Consider the following 18499-nt stretch of genomic DNA (forward strand, 5'->3'; position numbering starts at 1 on the left):
AGGTGAGACTGGTTAGCACAGCAGGCATGGCGATGAGAATGTGCCGAGTCATCTATGAGGCGAGGCTCTGGTGAGCTCACATGTATGAGGATGAGAATGTGCTGAGTCATAATCAGGTGGGACTGGTTAGGTCAACAGGCATGAGGATGAGAATGTGCCGAGTCATCGTTAGGCGAGACTGGTTAGTACAGCAGGCATGCCGATGAGAACGTGCCGAGTCATCGTTAGGTGAGCCTGGTTAGCACAGCAGGCATGAGGATGAGAATGTGCTGAGTCATAATTAGGTGAGACTGGTTTGGTCAGCAGGCATGAGGATGAGAATGTGCTGAGTCATCTATGAGGCGAGGCTCTGGTGAGCTCACATGTATGAGGATGAGAATGTGCTGAGTCATAATCAGGTGAGACTGGTTAGCACAGCAAGCACGAGGATGAGAATGTGCTGAGTCATCGTTAGGTGAGACTGGTTAGCTCAACAGGAATGAGGATGAGAATGTGCCGAGTCATCGTTAGGTGAGACTGGTTAGCTCAACAGGAATGAGGATGAGAATGTGCCGAGTCATCGTTAGGTGAGACTGGTTAGCTCAACAGGAATGAGGATGAGAATGTGCCGAGTCATCGTTAGGTGAGACTGGTTAGCTCAACAGGAATGAGGATGAGAATGTGCCGAGTCATCGTTAGGTGAGACTGGTTGGCACAGCAGGCATGAGGATGAGAATGTGCCGAGTCATCGTTAGGTGAGACTGGTTAGCTCAACAGGAATGAGGATGAGAATGTGCCGAGTCATCGTTAGGTGAGACTGGTTGGCACAGCAGGCATGAGGATGAGAATGTGCCGAGTCATCGTTAGGTGAGACTGGTTAGCTCAACAGGAATGAGGATGAGAATGTGCCGAGTCATCGTTAGACGACTGGTCAGCTCACATATGTGGGGATGAGAAAGTGCTGAGTCATCGCAAGGCATGGCGTGTTGCATCATAAAGGAGCTTTGGCGTTTCCCCGTGCTTCCAGTCCGGATGCTACGCTAGGCTAACTGCTGTCAACCTAGAAGTGGAGGTTTTTCTTAAAGGAGCTGCGGATTAAAAGATGTTTTTTTTTTTTCTTTTTTCTCTCTCTCTGTTGGATCAGTTTGTGTTTTAGCCGATTTAACCGTGTCGCCGCCTGAATATTGCACGAATCCAGTCCTGGCCTGCGGCCGTGGCACGCCGACGGAGTACGAACGTTAGAAAACAACAAAGGGGCGTAGAAAAAGTACAAAGAGTATTTCAGTGTGCTCAGTGTTTTCGATCAGGGAGTGTGTCCTCGCGCACACACACACACACACACACACACACACACACACACACACACACACACACACACACACACACACACACACACACACACACACACACACCTTCCTCCGGCCCGATGAAGGAGCGTCGGGTCAGTTTGTGTCCGAGGAGTCGTGCTGCTCCTCCCTTCATCCACAGTGGGTTTTTAATGTTCTCACACTGGTAGAGGACTCCCCCCTGCTCGCCCCCCTCCCTCCCCCCCACCCCCCCCCTTGCTACACCTCGATGGTCTTGAAGTAGATGCGGGCGTAGATCATGTCCAGCTGGCTGTGCAGGGCGTGGAAGGAGGGCCTCTTGGACGGCTCGGCGGCCCAGCAGTCCATCATGATGTGGTAGATGTTGGGGGGGCAGCGGGTGGGGCACGGCAGGCGGAACCCGGAGGACAGCAGGTCCAGCACCTCCTTGTTGCTCTTCCCTGGGGGGGGGGGAGGATGAGAAGCGTTTTCAGCGGGGGCTGGGCTGAACGGCGGCGGCGTCCGGACCGGCGTGGCTCTCACCTTCGTAGGGCATCTTCCCCCGCGACATCATCTCGTACAGCAGCACGCCGAACGACCACACGTCCGACTTGACGGAGAAGCGCTGGTAGACGGCGGCCTCGGGCGCCGTCCAGCGCACCGGGATCTTGGTGGTGCGGCTGGCGGTGTACACGCTGTCCTGCGGGGGGGGGGAGGGGGGGGGGGGACACATGTTACCGACCGACGCTCAGGTCGAGGATTTCCAACTGCTGCCGCCGAGCCCCTGAGCGGGGCGCTTCCCGCCGCCAAGGAGTCTCACCTTGATGATGCGGCCCCAAATCTGAAATCGGGCCTGTGATTTCTGGTTATTTTCATGTGATTTATGATTTCAGGTTATTTTCTTGTGATTTCATGCTGATTTCAGGTTATTTCCATGTGATTTCGGGTTATTTTCATGTGATTTCATGCTATTTTCATGTGATTTTAGGTTATTTTCATGTGATTTCGGGTTATTTTCATGTGATTTCATGTTATTTTCATGTGATTTCATCTATTTTCATGTAATTTCGGGTTGTTTTCATGTGATTTCAGGTTATTTTCATGTGATTTCATGTTATTTTCATGCTATTTTCACATGTGATTTAGGTTATTTTCATGTGATTTGGGGTTATTTTAATGTGATTTCATGTTATTTTCATGTGATTTCATGCGATTGTAGGCTATTTTCATGTGATTTTTATGTGATTTCATGCTATTTTCACATGTGATTTAGGTTATTTTCATGTGATTTTGGGTTATTTTCATGTGATTTCATGTTATTTTCATGTGATTTCATGCGATTGTAGGCTATTTTCATGTGATTTTTATGTGATTTCATGCTATTTTCATGTGATTTCGGGTTATTTTCATGTGATTTCAGGTTATTTTCATGTGATTTCAGGTTATTTTCACATGTGATTTGGGTTATTTTCATGTGATTTTGGGTTATTTTCATGTGATTTCATGCTATTTTCATGTGATTTTAGGCTATTTCATGTGATTTCATGTGATTTTCATGTGATTTCATGCTATTTTCATGTGATTTTAGGTTATTTTCATGTGATTTCATGCTATTTTCATGTGATTTTAGGCTATTTCATGTGATTTCATGTGATTTTCATGTGATTTCATGCTATTTTCATGTGATTTCAGGTTATTTTCATGTGTTTGGTAAGAGTTGTTGCCTTTAACCAGTCAAACCAGTGTTCCTCCAACGTCAACTTCCCCTGGTTGACTTCCTGTTTCTGAACGACACACAGGTTTAGAAAGTCCATGGTCATTTAGTTGTTTTGTTTTTGTTTGTTTTGTTTTGTTTTTGTTTTTTTTTGGGGGGGGGGGGGGGGTCGGGGGGGTATTAAGGCTGGGTGAGGTGAAAGCTCAGCTCGTTTTAAATCCAAAGCCGGGGGATTGTCGTCTACGTCCTGGCAACTCGAGGAAAAACATGATTTGTAGACGGAGAAGCTCAGTGAGTGAAAATGTGTGTGTGTGTGTGTGTGTGTGTGTGTGTGTGTGTGTGTGTGTGTTCACTGGGCTGCCGCCGAGCCCCTGAGCAGAGCGCTTCCCGCCGCGGCGTCTCACCTTGATGATGCGGGCCAGGCCGAAGTCGGCCACCTTGCAGAGCAGGTCGTCCCCCACCAGGATGTTCCGCGCCGCCAGGTCCCGGTGCACGATGTGGCGGTCCTCCAGGTACGCCATGCCCTCGCCGATCTGACTGCCCATGTAGATGAGGTGGGCCGAGGTGAGGACCTGGCCTTCAGCCGCTGGGGGGGGGGGAGGGGAGGAGGGGGGGGGGCAGATTAATCCTGACGGCTTCACCACAGTCTCATCCTCATTAACAGTCATGCCCAGAGAATGTGGTTCATGTGATTTCAGGTTATTTTCATTTGATTTCAGGTTATTTTCATTAGATTTTTGATTTCAGGTTATTTTCATGTGATTTCAAGCTATTTTCATGTGATGTATGATTATTTCCCTTTGATTTCAGGTTATTTTCATGTGATTTCATACTATTTCCATTTGTTTTCCTACTATTTTCATTGGATTTCAGGTTATTTTCATGTGATTTCAGGTTATTTTCATGTGATTTCAGGTTATTTTCATTTGATTTCAGGTTATTTTCATGTGATTTCAAGCTATTTTCATGTGATTTATGATTATTTCCCTTTGATTTCAGGTTATTTTCATGTGATTTCATACTATTTCCATTTGATTTCCTACTATTTTCATTTGATTTCAGGTTATTTTCATGTGATTTCAGGTTATTTTCATGTGATTTCAAGTTATTTTCATGTGATTTATGATTATTTCCCTTTGATTTCAGGTTATTTTCATGTGATTTCATACTATTTCCATTTGTTTTCCTACTATTTTCATTTGATTTCAGGTTATTTTCATGTGATTTCAGGTTATTTTCATGTGATTTCAGGTGATCTTCATGTGATTTCATACTATTTGTGTGACTTCAGATTATTTTCATGTGATTTCAGGTTATTTTCATCTGATTTCAGGTTATTTTAATCTGATTTCATACTATTCATGTGATTTCAGATTATTTTCACGTGATTTCAGGTTTGTTATATATTATATTATTTCAGGATTTCTTCACATGATTTCAGATCAGTCATGATCTTCCTGGTTTCAAGTCAAGTCCACTCCTCCGGCTGTCTGAGGTGAACAAAGTCCCGGCGTCTGACGTTCTGCACTTCCTAACGTCGTACTGAAGTTGAACTTGTATTGACTGAATTCCCTGAAATCATGAGGCTGAATGTTAAGAGTAGTTTACTTAAAACCAGTCAAACCAGTTCCTCCAACGTCTACTTCCCCTCCTGACTTCCTGTTTCTGAACGACACACGGCCATTTAGTTGTTTTTGTTTTTGTTTGTTTGGGGGGGGGGGAGGGGGGGGTATTAAGGCTGAATGAGGTGAAAGCTCGGCTCTTTTTAAATCCAAAGCCGGGGGATTGGGGTGTGTGTGTGTGTGTGTGTGTGTGTGTGTGTGTGTGTGTGTGTGTGTGTGTGTGTGTGCTCACAGGACAGGTAGGTCTTCAGACTGCCCTTGCTCATCAGCTCGGTGACGATGTAGACCGGCTCTCCTCTGGAGCACATGGCCAGGAGCTCGATGAGCTTCGGATGATTCAGACTCTTCAGAGCCTGAACTTCCTTCACGAACTCGTCCTGCTTCGTGTCCTCTGGAGGGACACACACACACACACACACACACACACACACACACACACACACACACACACACACACACACACACACACACACACACACACACACACACACACACACACACACACACACCTGTCAGGAAGGTCAGCGCCACCGCCTGCTTCCTGCATTTAGCACAATTTACTGTCTTCACACACACTATATTATCTTCACACACACTTCGGTATCTTCACACACACATTTCACACACACTTCACACACACACACTTTACTATCTTCACACACACTTCATTATCTTCACACACACTTCACACTATCTTCACACACAGACTTTAATATCTTCACACACACACTTTTCTGTCTTCACACACACTTCACACACACTTCACACACACTTTACTATCTTCACACACACTTTACTATCTTCACACACACTTCACACTATCTTCACACACATTTCACACACACTTCACACACACTTTACTATCTTCACACACACTTCACACTATCTTCACACACACTTCACACTATCTTCACACACATTTCACACACACTTCACACACACTTTACTATCTTCACACACACTTTACTATCTTCACACACACTTCACACTATCTTTACACACACACTTCACTATCTTCACACACACTTCATTATCTTCACACACACTTCACACTATCTTCACACACAGACTTTAATATCTTCACACACACACTTTTCTGTCTTCACACACACTTCACACTATCTTCACACACATTTCACACACACTTCACACACACTTTACTATCTTCACACACACTTCACACTATCTTTACACACACACTTCACTATCTTCACATACACTTCATTGTCTTCACACACACACACTTCATACTATCTTCACACACACTTCACACACACTTCATTGTCTTCACACACACTTCACACACACGTCATTGTCTTCACACACACTTCACACACACTTCATTGTCTTCACACACACACTTCACTATCTTCACACACACATTTCACACTATCTTCACACACACACTTCACACACACACTTCACTATCTTCACACACACTTCACACTATCTTCACACACACACACACACATACTTCACACACACACTTCACTATCTTCACACACACACTTCACACTATCTTCACACACACACACCTCACACTGTCTCAAAACAAAACCATAAAGGAAGTGTGTTCTCCGGCGCCCCCCTGCTGTGGCGGCGGTGGCGTCCGTACCTTGCTTGAGCGTCTTGATGGCGACCTTGCGGTTCTCGGCGGTCCACAGCGCCTCCCACACCTCCCCGAAGTGCCCCTCCCCCAGCTTCCTCAGCAGGCGGAACTCCTCCCGCGGCCGCTCCCAGCGCTCCATGTCGAACAGCTCCCGCTGCAAGCAGACAACACCGTGAGCCCCACCCTCCTCCGTCACCTCCGTCACCTCCGGCTGACTCAGCGGCAGCGCCGCTCAGCCGGGATGCTGAGTCGTGAAATCTCACGGCTGCAGGGTTTTTCTCCACATGACCAGTGTGGATCGACGCCAAACCCGACGTTTGTGGTAAAAAACACCTGAAAGTTTGTTTTCATGAACGCTTGTTCTGCTGCGTCGCTTATTTTAACTATTCTTCATCTTCATTGACCTGAAAGTTCCTCTATTACAGTTAATGAGTGACTCAAGTCAGACTTTAATCATGTTTAGCATGTAGCATCGCTAATGTGTGAACCCCGAAGCTCTTTAGCATGTAGCATGTAGCATCGCTAATGTGTGAGCCCCGAAGCTCTCTCGCATGTAGCATGTAGCATCGCTAATGTGTGAGCCCCGAAGCTCTTTAGCATGTAGCATCGCTAATGTGTGAGCCCCGAAGCTCTTTAGCATGTAGCATGTAGCATCGCTAATGTGTCAGCCCCAAAGCCCTTTAGCATGTAGCATCGCTAATGTGTGAGCCCCGAAGCTCTTTAGCATGTAGCATCGCTGATGTGTGAGCCCCGAAGCTCTTTAGCATGTAGCATCGCTAATGTGTGAGCCCCGAAGCTCTTTAGCATGTAGCATCGCTAATGTGTGAGCCCCGAAGCTCTTTAGCATGTAGCATGTAGCATCGCTAATGTGTGAGCCCCAAAGCTCTTTAGCATGTAGCATCGCTAATGTGTGAGCCCCGAAGCTCTTTAGCATGTAGCATCGCTGATGTGTGAGCCCCGAAGCTCTTTAGCATGTAGCATGTAGCACGGCGCGGCAACAGTTAAACGACTGAGCGACGTCAGGCTAACGCTGCTGCTGTGGTACCGACTATCTTCCTCCTCTTGATGTTTCCTCGGAACATAATTTACAGTTCGTCTTCATTTTGTCGTTTTCAGTCATGTTAAACAACCTCAAGCCGCAGAAGTCGTTCGTACCGGTATCGGTACCGGTATCGGTACCGATATCGGTGCATATCTCGTTATATCATTATGTATATTTGAGTCATTTTTATCTACAAAACTTCACTTCAAGTAAACCAGGTTTTCTCTATAATGCGCGATAGCATTGAAATAAAAAAAACAGCAAATATTAAAATGGTCTTTTTTTTACGATGCTAAATATTCCTTCTTTTGAAAACTGTTAAACGCGTCAGGCTGGGGGGAAAATTTCACTTCCAGAATGAACGAGGGATGAAAACAGGATCAATAAAAATAAATTAATTCACGTGGCAAAGAAACAAAGTCGTTTTGTGCCAAATTTATTCTCGTTATCAACGGCGTGCTACAAAATGATTGGATAACTCAAAACAACACGACAGAGAAATGAAATGAAAGACCAACGGAATGTGAAATAAACGGGACAACAAAGAAACAAGTGGATTAATAACGTTAGAAAACCAAACAAGGCAAAACACCCAAAACAGAGCAGGCGAAGGTTTCACCTCCACAAAGAACTCAGCAACTAAAGAAAAACCCCAAAACAGCAAAAAAAAAAAAGACAAACAAAGACAAAATCCCAGCAAAAATGATAAGAAATTAAAAAAAGAAAGGGCACACCTTCATAATAAAGTATATCCTCCCACAGAAAATACAGAAACAAAAGTACTGAATTGAAAAAGTCATAATAATAATAAAAATTCAAACAAAACAAAAACAGATCAAATGTGAAGCTGCAAGATTGGAAACATTAGTAAAGAATAAATAAACAAAAAGCAACACAAAAATCCCTCTAAGCAACAAAGTAAAAAAAAAAAAAACCCAAACCAGACAATATGTTAGAGTACATTAAAAAAAAAAAAAAAAAAAAAAAAATCAATTAAGAAAACTCAACACTACAAACACCTGAAAACAAATTAAACCAGGATGCGGCGTTGGAGGACAAAAACATGAACAAATGAAATAAAACCTAAATAAAGCAAAATGAAATGAAAAATATAAGATGGAAATATTGCTGGAGTTTACGTAGCGTCTCTCTGCGCCGCTATGCTAGTGGAGACCGAGCTGCTGGATGACAGCGTCAGTCACTTAAACAGGTTTAGCATGTAGCATGTAGCATCGCTGGTGTGTGAGCCTGAAACTGTGTAGTATGTAGCATGTAGCATTGCTGGTGTGAGCCTGAAACTCTGTAGCATGTAGCGTCGCTGGTGTGAGCCTGAGACTCTGTAGCATGTAGCATCGCTGGTGTGTGAGCCTGAAACTCTGTAGCATGTAGCATGTAGCATTGCTGGTGTGAGCCTGAAACTGTGTAGCATGTAGCATCACTGGTGTGAGCCTGAAACTGTGTAGCATGTAGCATCGCTGGTGTGTGAGCCTGAAACTGTGTAGCATGTAGCATTGCTGGTGTGAGCCTGAGACTCTGTAGCATGTAGCATCGCTGGTGTGAGCCTGAAACTCAGTAGCATGTAGCATCGCTGGTGTGTGAGCCTGAAACTCTGTAGCATGTAGCATCGCTGGTGTGAGCCTGAAACTCAGTAGCATGTCGCATTGCTGGTGTGAGCCTGAAACTCAGTAGCATGTAGCATGTAGCATTGCTGGTGTGTGAGCCTGAAACTCTGTAGCATGTAGCATGTAGCATTGCTGGTGTGTGAGCCTGAAACTCTGTAGCATGTAGCATGTAGCATGTAGCAGGGCTCGGCAGCAGCTAAACTGCTAAGCGACAGGCTAACTCCGCTGGTGATGAAGTGTCGTACAAACGACCCTCAAGTGTCTCACGACTTATCTTGAAATGAAAAATGTCACCAGGAAGAGAAAAGAAAGCCAGAAATGTTTTGGCAACTCGTCGATGATTTAAACAGCTTAAAACAAATCACCATACAGAAGACAATAAAAAAAAAAAATAATAAAAAAATCTGCTCTTACAATAAAAAGTGATTTGATTGTTTAAAGTGCCGGAAGAATTCAAATCAATGATTAATAGATTAATAAAAAATGTCACCAATAACATGTCGTTCATCAATAAAAACTCAGACTGTGACCAGTTGGTTGAAAAACGTTTTCCTCATAAACTCAGATAATCTCAGCGAGAGTAAAGTTCAAAGGTCAAAGGTCCTTGTTATGCAGCAAGTTCAGTGTGTGTGTGTGTGTGTGTGTGTGTGTGTGTGTGTGTGTGTGTGTGTGTGTGTGTGTGTGTGTGTGTGTGTGTGTCCTCGGCCTCGATCGATTCTCAGCGATCACTGGAAGGGAAGAGAGAAGACGAGTAATCACTGGTTGAACACAAGTGAAAAGAAACATATTAAACCTTGTTCTTGGGATGTACCGATACCTGATACAGACACCGATATCTGATACCTGATACCTGATACCGACACGGATACCTGATACCTGATACTGATACTTGATACTGATACTGACACAGATACCTGATACCGACATTAATAACTGATACCAGTACCTGATACTGATACCAATACTTGATACTGACACTGATACCTGATACTGACATTAATAACTGATACCAGTACCTGATACCGATACCAATACTTGATACTGACACGATACCTGATACATGATACCGATACCTGATACCGACATTAATAACTGATACCAGTACCCGATACCGATACCAATACTTGATAATGACACGATACCTGATACATGATCCCGACATTAATAACTGATACCAGTATCTGATACCGATACCAATACTTGATACTGACACGATACCTGATACCGATAGCAAAATTGGTATTGGGGTCCTACACTGAACGGAATACTTAAACCCCCAACAAAACCCGTTGAGTATTATGTGACGTCACGAGACTCTTAAATATTAATGAGAACGACTGAACTGTAAATTATGTTCTGACAACATGTCAAGACAAAGACAGGTTGTTCAACACCAGCAACTTCATCACCAGCAGTTAGCCTGATGTCGCTCAGTAGTTTAATTGCGCCGAGCCGTGCTATATGCTACATGCTACAGCCTTTCAGGCTCACACACCAGCGATGCTACATGCTACATGCTAAGCATGATTAAAGTGAGTGATCAGTCAACAGTCTACGGTAGCACAGCGCAGAGCGGAGAGAGACGCTACGCGCTGCGCTATGCTACTGGAGACGCGGTCGTATCCCGTGACGTAGCGTCGATGTAGCGGAAATGCTGCTGAGAGTTTGAACTCTCATTGTATCGGGAGAGTCGTTGATGGTTTGTGTCTCCTCACTAGTAGACTAGTAGTAGGTAGGTAGGTGGGTGGGTAGGTAGGTAGGTAGGTAGGTGGGTAGGTGGGTAGGTAGGTGGGTAGCTAGGTAGGTGGGTAGGTAGGTAGCTAGGTAAGTAGGTGGGTAGCTAGGTAGGTGGGTAGGTAGGTAGCTAGGTAGGTAGGTGGGTGGGTAGGTGGGTAGGTAGGTAGTTGGTAGGTAGGTAGTTAGGTAGGTAGGTGGGTAGGTAGCTAGGTAGGTGGGTAGGTAGGTAGGTAGTTGGTAGGTAGGTAGGTGGGTAGGTAGGTAGGTAGGTGGGTAGGTAGGTAGGTAGTTGGTAGGTAGGTAGGTGGGTAGGTAGCTAGGTAGGTGGGTAGGTAGGTAGGTAGTTGGTAGGTAGGTAGGTAGGTGGGTAGCTAGGTAGGTGGGTAGGTAGGTAGGTAGGTGGGTAGGTAGGTAGGTAGGTGGGTAGCTAGGTAGGTGGGTAGGTAGGTAGGTAGGTGGGTAGGTAGGTAGGTGGGTAGCTAAGTAGGTAGGTAGGTAGATGGCTAGGTAGGTAGGTAGGTAGGTAGGTAGGTAGGTAGGTGGCTAGGTAGGTAGGTAGGTGGGTAGGTGGGTGGGTAGCTAGGTAGGTGGGTAGGTAAGTAGGTAGGTAGGTAGGTAGGTCAATGAGTAAACCAGTAATCAGGTAGCTCGGTTGGTATTCAAGTAGAGCAGTAGGGCAGTCAGACAGGTCGATACCTGATGGGGGGGGAAAGTGGGTCATTCAGCAGATGGACGAGTAGAGAGAGAGATTGGTAAGAAGATAAGTTTCCAGGTAGAGAGAGAGATTGGTAAGAAGATAAGTTACCAGGTAGAGAGAGAGATTGGTAAGAAGATAAGTTACCAGGTAGAGAGAGAGATTGGTAAGAAGATAAGTTTCCAGGTAGAGAGAGAGATTGGTAAGAAGATAAGTTTCCAGGTAGAGAGAGAGATTGGTAAGAAGATAAGTTACCAGGTAGGGACGGAGATGAAGACAGAGACAATGACGTAGTTTGCTAGATGAAGAAATAACAGAAAGACGAGATAAGAAGGTATGCAGATCAGAGAGGTTGTTGGGTTCAGTGTAACAAGGTGGTTAGTTGAAACGTAGACATAGACGAGCTAGCTAGAGAGGCAGGTAGAGTTACAGCGGTAGTATCCCTTCATATTAATTAATGTGACACGTGTCAGAAGCAAAAATCACGAGGATCCAGACAGAAGACAGAAAAGTCAGAGACGTATAATCCAGGTTCTAATCCGCCATGCCTTGTCTTACTGGTCAGAACAGCCCTACTGCCTTGCCATTGTGTGGTTTCCTGGTGAGATCACGACCCACTGTGAGGGTGCGGGAGGCGTCCTACCTGCTGGGCGCAGGGCTCCTGCAGCGGCACCCCCAGGCTGCGGCCGTTCTTCTGGTAGTAGGACACCAGCTCCCCCAGCGTCCCGAACGAGATCTTGTCCGACACGAAGTACGCCCCAATGGACGAGCGCTGGATCCGGAAGTGGTACACCTTCGCCTCGCTGCGCGCTGCGGGGCGGAGACACGGCTCAGTCGCTGCGGCCTCGTCCAACCATCGTCCAACATCCAGCCGTCGTCCAACATCCAGCCATCGTCCAACATCCATCATCCATTCAACATCCAGTCATCGTCCAACATCCATCATCCATCCAACATCCAGTCATCCAACCAACATCCAGTCATCCAACCAACATCCAGTCATCATCCAACATCCAGTCATTGTCCAACATCCATCCAACATCCAGCCATCGTCCAACATCCAGCCATCCAACCAACATCCAGTCATCATCCAACATCCAGTCATCGTCCAACATCCAGTCATCGTCCAACATCCAGTCATCCAACCAACACCCAGTCATCATCCAACATCCAGTCATCGTCCAACATCCATCATCCATTCAACATCCAGCCATCCAACCAACATCCAGTCATCCAACCAACACCCAGTCATCCAACCAACATCCAACCATCGTCCAACATCCATCATCCAACCATCGTCCAACATCCATCATCCAGCCATCGTCCAACATCCAGCCATCCAACCAACATCCAGTCATCATCCAACATCCAGTCATCGTCCAACATCCAGTCATCCAACCAACACCCAGTCATCATCCAACATCCAGTCATCGTCCAACATCCATCATCCATCCAACATCCAGCCATCCAACCAACATCCAGTCATCATCCAACATCCAGTCATCATCCAACATCCAGTCATTGTCCAACATCCATCATCCATCCAACATCCAGCCATCGTCCAACATCCAGCCATCCAACCAACATCCAGTCATCATCCAACATCCAGTCATCGTCCAACATCCAGTCATCCAACCAACACCCAGTCATCATCCAACATCCAGTCATCGTCCAACATCCATCATCCATCCAACATCCAGCCATCGTCCAACATCCAGCCATCCAACCAACATCCAACCATCGTCCAACATCCATCATCCAGCCATCGTCCAACATCCAGTCATCGTTCAACATCCAACATCCAGTCATCATCCAACATCCAACATCAAGAGGAAGAGGAGGAGGAGCAGGAGGAAGAGGAGGAGGAGGAGGAGGAGGAGGAGGAAGAGGAGGAGGAGGAGCAGGAGGAAGAGGAGGAAGAGGAGGAAGTGTCTCTCGGCCACCAGAGGCCTGATGATGCATATTTGAGGAAGACGAGTCAGTGAAAATTGAACTGCAGCATTTTGACCCCCAGAGACCTGAAGGACCTTGAAGGAGGGCGGAGGGAGGGGGTGGAGGCGTGGAGGGTGGAGGGTGGAGGCATGGAGGAGGGGTGGAGGGGGGGTGGAGGAGTGATGAAGGGGCAGCTGGAGGTGACTCCGGGGAGTAATAACAAACACTCTGAAGTCACAAATCACAGAAAATTTTCATCTGAAATAAACTGTTGTGCTTCAGAATGTGGGTTTTTACTGAACTACTGAACTACTGAACTCCCACAGCCCAGAATTCATTCTGAGACCCTGAACTGGATGAAGGTAGAGAAGAACCCGTTTCCATGGTAACATTTAAAAATGCACCGTTTCTCACGTTCACATGGCAACGACGTGAAAACAATGTGTGTTTACACGGGAACACTTGTTATTATGGCGACTGTCAAAATAAAACTACCAAGTTGGATTATGATAACGGTGACAAAGTAAAGAAAAGAAAGAAAAGAGAGAGAGAAAGAGGGTGGAGGATCTCAGGCTCACCAGAGATGGTGTACTCGTCACTGTGACTCTCACTGATGCGGACCAGGAAGGAGCCATCTTTGTTCTGGGAGGCCAGCAGCAGCTTCTCCGCTTTCATGCGGTTTATGTTGCCGTAGTACCACCTGCAGGAGAGGGTGGGGGGGTGGAGGGGGCAGAGGAGTGGAGGGGCGGAGGTGGACGGGGCAGAGGGGTGGAGGGAGCAGAGGGGTGTAGGGGTGGAGGTGGAGGGGGCAGAGGGGTGGAGGGAGCAGAGGGGTGGATGGGTGGAGGTGGAGGGGGTGTTGGGGTGGAGATGGAAGGGTGGAGGTGGAGGTGGAGGGGGTGTTGGGGTGGGGGTGGAGGGGGTGTTGGGGTGGAGATGGAAGGGTGGAGGGGTGGAGGTGGAGGGGTGGAGATGGAAGAGTGGAGGTGGAGGTGGAGGGGTGGAGGTGGAGTTGGAGTGGTGGAGGGGATGTTGGGGTGGAGGTGGAGGGGTGGATGGGTGGAGGTGGAGGGGTGGGGGGATGGACGGGTGGAGGTGGAGGGCCAGAGGGGTGGAGGAGGTGGAGGTGGAGGGGCAGAGAGGTGGGGGGATGGAGGGGTGGAGGGGCGGATGTGGAGGGGTGGAGGTGGAGGGGCAGAGGGGTGGGGGGATGGAGGGGTGGAGGTGGAGGGGTGGAGGTGGAGGGGCAGAGGGGTGGAGGAGGTGGAGGTGGAGGGGCAGAGGGGTGGGGGGATGGAGGGGTGGAGGGGCGGAGGTGGATGTGGAGGGGTGGAGGTGGAGGGGCAGAGGGGTGGAGGTGGAGGGGCAGAGGGGTGGGGGGATGGAGGGGTGGAGGGGCGGAGGTGGAGGGGTGGAGGTGGAGGTGGAGGGGTGGAGGGACACACAACAACAAGCGGGTGAGAAGCAGCAGAGGAAACGACTTCACGTCTCGCTAGAAAACGTCGAGCCGCAGCTTTTTCACACGGCTGAAGTTCCTGGACTGTGAGTCACAGTGTTTGTTCACACATCAGCCTCTATTTACCCCGAGAGGTGAAGCGTCCCGGAGTGGGCGTGGCCCGGGGTGGGCGTGGTCCGGAGTGGGCGTGGCCCGCCTGACGATCGGGTTTCACAGAAACCGACAACAAAACCCTTCAAGGCGAGAGGCTGGTCCAGTGTGTGTGTGTGTGTGTGTGTGTGTGTGTGTGTGTGTGTGTGTGTGTGTGTGTGTGTTTCAGAAAAGTTCTCGTCCACAAGGCGACGTTTTTGAAAACGATGTCCGTTTCCACGGAAACGTCAGTAAAACCATGTGCTTCCCCGGCCCACCAGAGGGCGCCGTCGCTCGTTTCTGTGACGAATCTAATCCCGTGTTTCCATGGAGACGGAGCGTTTTCAAAAAGTTCCACGCTCCGTCGTCCTCCAAACGTCGTCGGTGTGAAATGACGACTCTGGCTTACAGAAGTACTTCATTACTGCTGTTTTACTCCCTGCTGAAGTATTAGGAAATAAAGTATTGTCGGAAGGTATTTTAAGATCTTTTAGATCTTTAGAGGAAAAGTTTTCCGCTTTTTAGAAAAATTCTAACTGTGATAATTGATAATGCGAAAATATTATCCTGAGGATTTATTAGACACTGAGGGGAATTAAAACACCCATAGTATTATGATATCATGCAGTCGTCATATAGTCTTAGAAATGTAGAAATAATGTAATAAAGTATTCGGGTTTAAATTAGATTTGAAGACGAGTCTAAAATAAACCCTGTCAGATATTTAAAACTGTCTTCTGAGGAGATCTGAGGAAAAGTTCAGCGGCGATAATTACATAACTGCTGACGAGTTTCTCAGTAAAAATAGCACCGACGTCTCGACGTCTCGTTTTCAGCTCGTCTCGGAAGTCGTTGTACTTTTACTCATTTTACTGGTTCATCCTGAGGCTCAGAGAGAAAAATACTTGTTAAATCTGTTGCCATTAAAACACAAGTTAAAAGGCTAATATTCCGTAAAACTCACTTTCTAAAAGTTTCCTAGCAGCCCTACTCGTCCCCGTACCTGGAACGACGCCCCAGAGGTGAAGAAAGTGTGTCCTCTCTCTTTTAAAAAGTGAGTTGCTCCAAGCAGCCAATCAGAAATCAAACCCTATATGATGTCACCGGGGGTTCAGCCAATCACAATCAAGGTAGGCTCCTCCCCTTTTCACTCCTCCCACAATCAGGTAGCTCTGCTCTGGCACATGGCGCCACGAGAGGAAGTGCTTCTACCTCCTCTTCCCATAGATGGGCGTGTGTGTGTGGGGGCGGAGCCAGTCCAGCTCACACAGACACAGCAGATTCTGAATGTAGCTCCTGGGCTCTGATGTTCTAATGGAGGAAGATCAAAGAGGAGCAGAAAACTTTTCCAAATCCTTTCTGTTGCTCTTCTTCCTCCACAACTTTGACTTTCAACAATTTCTTGTGGTCTGAGGCTCAGCGACACACACACACACACACACACACACACACACACACACACACACACACACACACACACACACACACACACACACACACACACACACACACACACACAGTGAAACACGACGCCGCCCTGCAGGCTGGTGAATAATGGAGGCGCTGCAGCGTCTCGGTAAACATCAAAGCGACGAGGTGCAAGAGGCTCCGTCGCCGTTGTGCTAAACTCCTGTTTACCGCCAAACCGGCCCGAACTGGTCCGGTAGGGACCGGAGACACTCGCGGGGTCAGTTTGGACAAATGACCCCCCCATTGACCCAGACGAGACCAAGACCAGAGCGCCCAAAGCTGTTTAAACGATGAACTGTGCTTCACCTCAATGACTCAAAGAAAGAAAAGACCAATAACTGAAATTATCCACAAGACAGAAAAACTCCAATGTTCTAAATCACGTTTTCTGTTTTCACATCAAGTTCAGCCTGAAGCTTCTGCTGCCGGTCAAAGAAGCTTCATTGTCGTTTGTTTCAGACATTTTACTGATGTTTCTGACTCTGAACTGGACGAGACAGAGGAGACGGTGGGGGACGTCTCCAGATGTTAAGAACCCCTCCGGAGGTTCAGAGACCCCCCAGATGTTAGTATCCAGAGGTTCAGAGACCCTCCAGATGTTAGTATCCAGAGGTTCAGAGACCCTCCAGAGGTTAAGAGACCCTCCAGATGTTAGTATCCAGAGGTCCAGAGACCCTCCAGAGGTTCAGAGACCCTCCAGAGGTCCAGAGACCCTCCAGATGTTAGTATCCAGAGGTCCAGAGACCCTCCAGAGGTTCAGAGACCCTCCAGATGTTAGTATCCAGAGGTTCAGAGACCCTCCAGAGGTTCAGAGACCCTCCAGATGTTAGTATCCAGAGGTCCAGAGACCCTCCAGAGGTTCAGAGACCCTCCAGATGTTAGTATCCAGAGGTCCAGAGACCCTCCAGAGGTTCAGAGACCCTCCAGAGGTCCAGAGACCCTCCAGATGTTAGTATCCAGAGGTCCAGTGACCCTCCAGAGGTCCAGAGACCCTCCAGATGTTAGTATCCAGAGGTCCAGAGACCCTCCAGAGGTCCAGAGACCCTCCAGATGTTAGTATCCAGAGGTCCAGTGACCCTCCAGAGGTTCAGAGACCCTCCAGATGTTAGTATCCAGAGGTCCAGTGACCCTCCAGAGGTCCAGAGACCCTCCAGATGTTAGTATCCAGAGGTCCAGAGACCCTCCAGAGGTCCAGAGACCCTCCAGATGTTAGTATCCAGAGGTCCAGTGACCGTCCAGAGGTCCAGAGACCGTCCAGAGGTTAAAAGACCCTCCAGATGTTGGTATCCAGAGGTTCAGAGACCGTCCAGAGGTTAAAAGACCCTTCAGATGTTGGTATCCAGAGGTTCAGAGACCCTCCAGAGGTCCAGTGACCCTCCAGATGTTGGTATCCAGAGGTCCAGTGACCCTCCAGTGGTCCAGTGACCCTCCAGTGGTCTAGTGACCCTCCAGTGGTCCAGAACCCCCCCCCCCCCCCCCCCCCCCCCCCCAGAGGACCCGGGTGACTCACTTGTGTTTGGCGAACTCGTCCTGCAGCAGGGCCACGTAGTTGGCCGGGATGAGTCCGGCCTCCAGGGTCCCGGTCAGCTTCTTGGCCAGCACGTACTCGCCGCGCTTCTCGATCACCGACAGCTTGTCGCCCTCGCGCACCGTCAGCTCCCCGTCGCTGCGGGCCTCGAAGTCGAAGAGCGCCGCGTACAGCTGCGGCGGGTGGCGCCGCGGCGACGGGATGCGGATCCCGCCGGACACGGTGCTGATGTCGGAGCCGACGGCCGCCGGGTTGGCGATGACCTGCGGGTGGTGGCCCGGCACGCCCGACCGCGGGTAGCGCAGCTCGGGCCAGATCCAGTTCCACAGCCGGCCGCAGCACGGCATGCAGGCGCGGCAGCAGCCCTCCATCCCCCCGGGGACATGAAGCTCCTCCGCCACCCCCCCCCCACGCCCGCTCAGTCCGCACGGACCGGCCGCTCACGTCCCAACAGTCCGCCGGCAGGACGCATCTCTGCCCCGCATCGGCCCCCGGGGAGGAACCGGGGGGAGGAACCGGGAGGACCAACCGGAACAACCGGTCTGGTCGCTGCTGCAGTCAGCGGGCGGAGGAGCTCCGCGCCCGCAGTGCGCGAGGCGGCGGCGGGAATGCGGAAACCGCGGAGGGGAAGATCCGACCGCAACGACCCGGGACCGGAACT

At 48.5% G+C, this 18499-nt stretch overlaps 1 protein-coding gene across 1 annotated transcript; it reads right to left on the reverse strand.

Annotated features, from left to right (window-relative positions):
* Window positions 1-1544: 1544 nt before the first annotated feature.
* Window positions 1545-18209, reverse strand: srms (src-related kinase lacking C-terminal regulatory tyrosine and N-terminal myristylation sites; the record flags this gene model as incomplete). Its single annotated transcript, XM_080497064.1, has 8 exons — window positions 1545-1744; window positions 1827-1983; window positions 3402-3583; window positions 4852-5010; window positions 6235-6382; window positions 11967-12133; window positions 13834-13955; window positions 17821-18209. 8 exons carry the CDS (start codon window positions 18207-18209, stop codon window positions 1545-1547), a joined length of 1524 nt encoding a protein of 507 aa, XP_080353190.1.
* Between the last annotated feature and the right edge of the window lie 290 nt (window positions 18210-18499).

This window comes from Blennius ocellaris, assembly GCF_963422515.1.
Source record: "Blennius ocellaris genome assembly, chromosome: 5".
In the NCBI taxonomy this organism is placed as follows: domain Eukaryota; kingdom Metazoa; phylum Chordata; class Actinopteri; order Blenniiformes; family Blenniidae; genus Blennius; species Blennius ocellaris.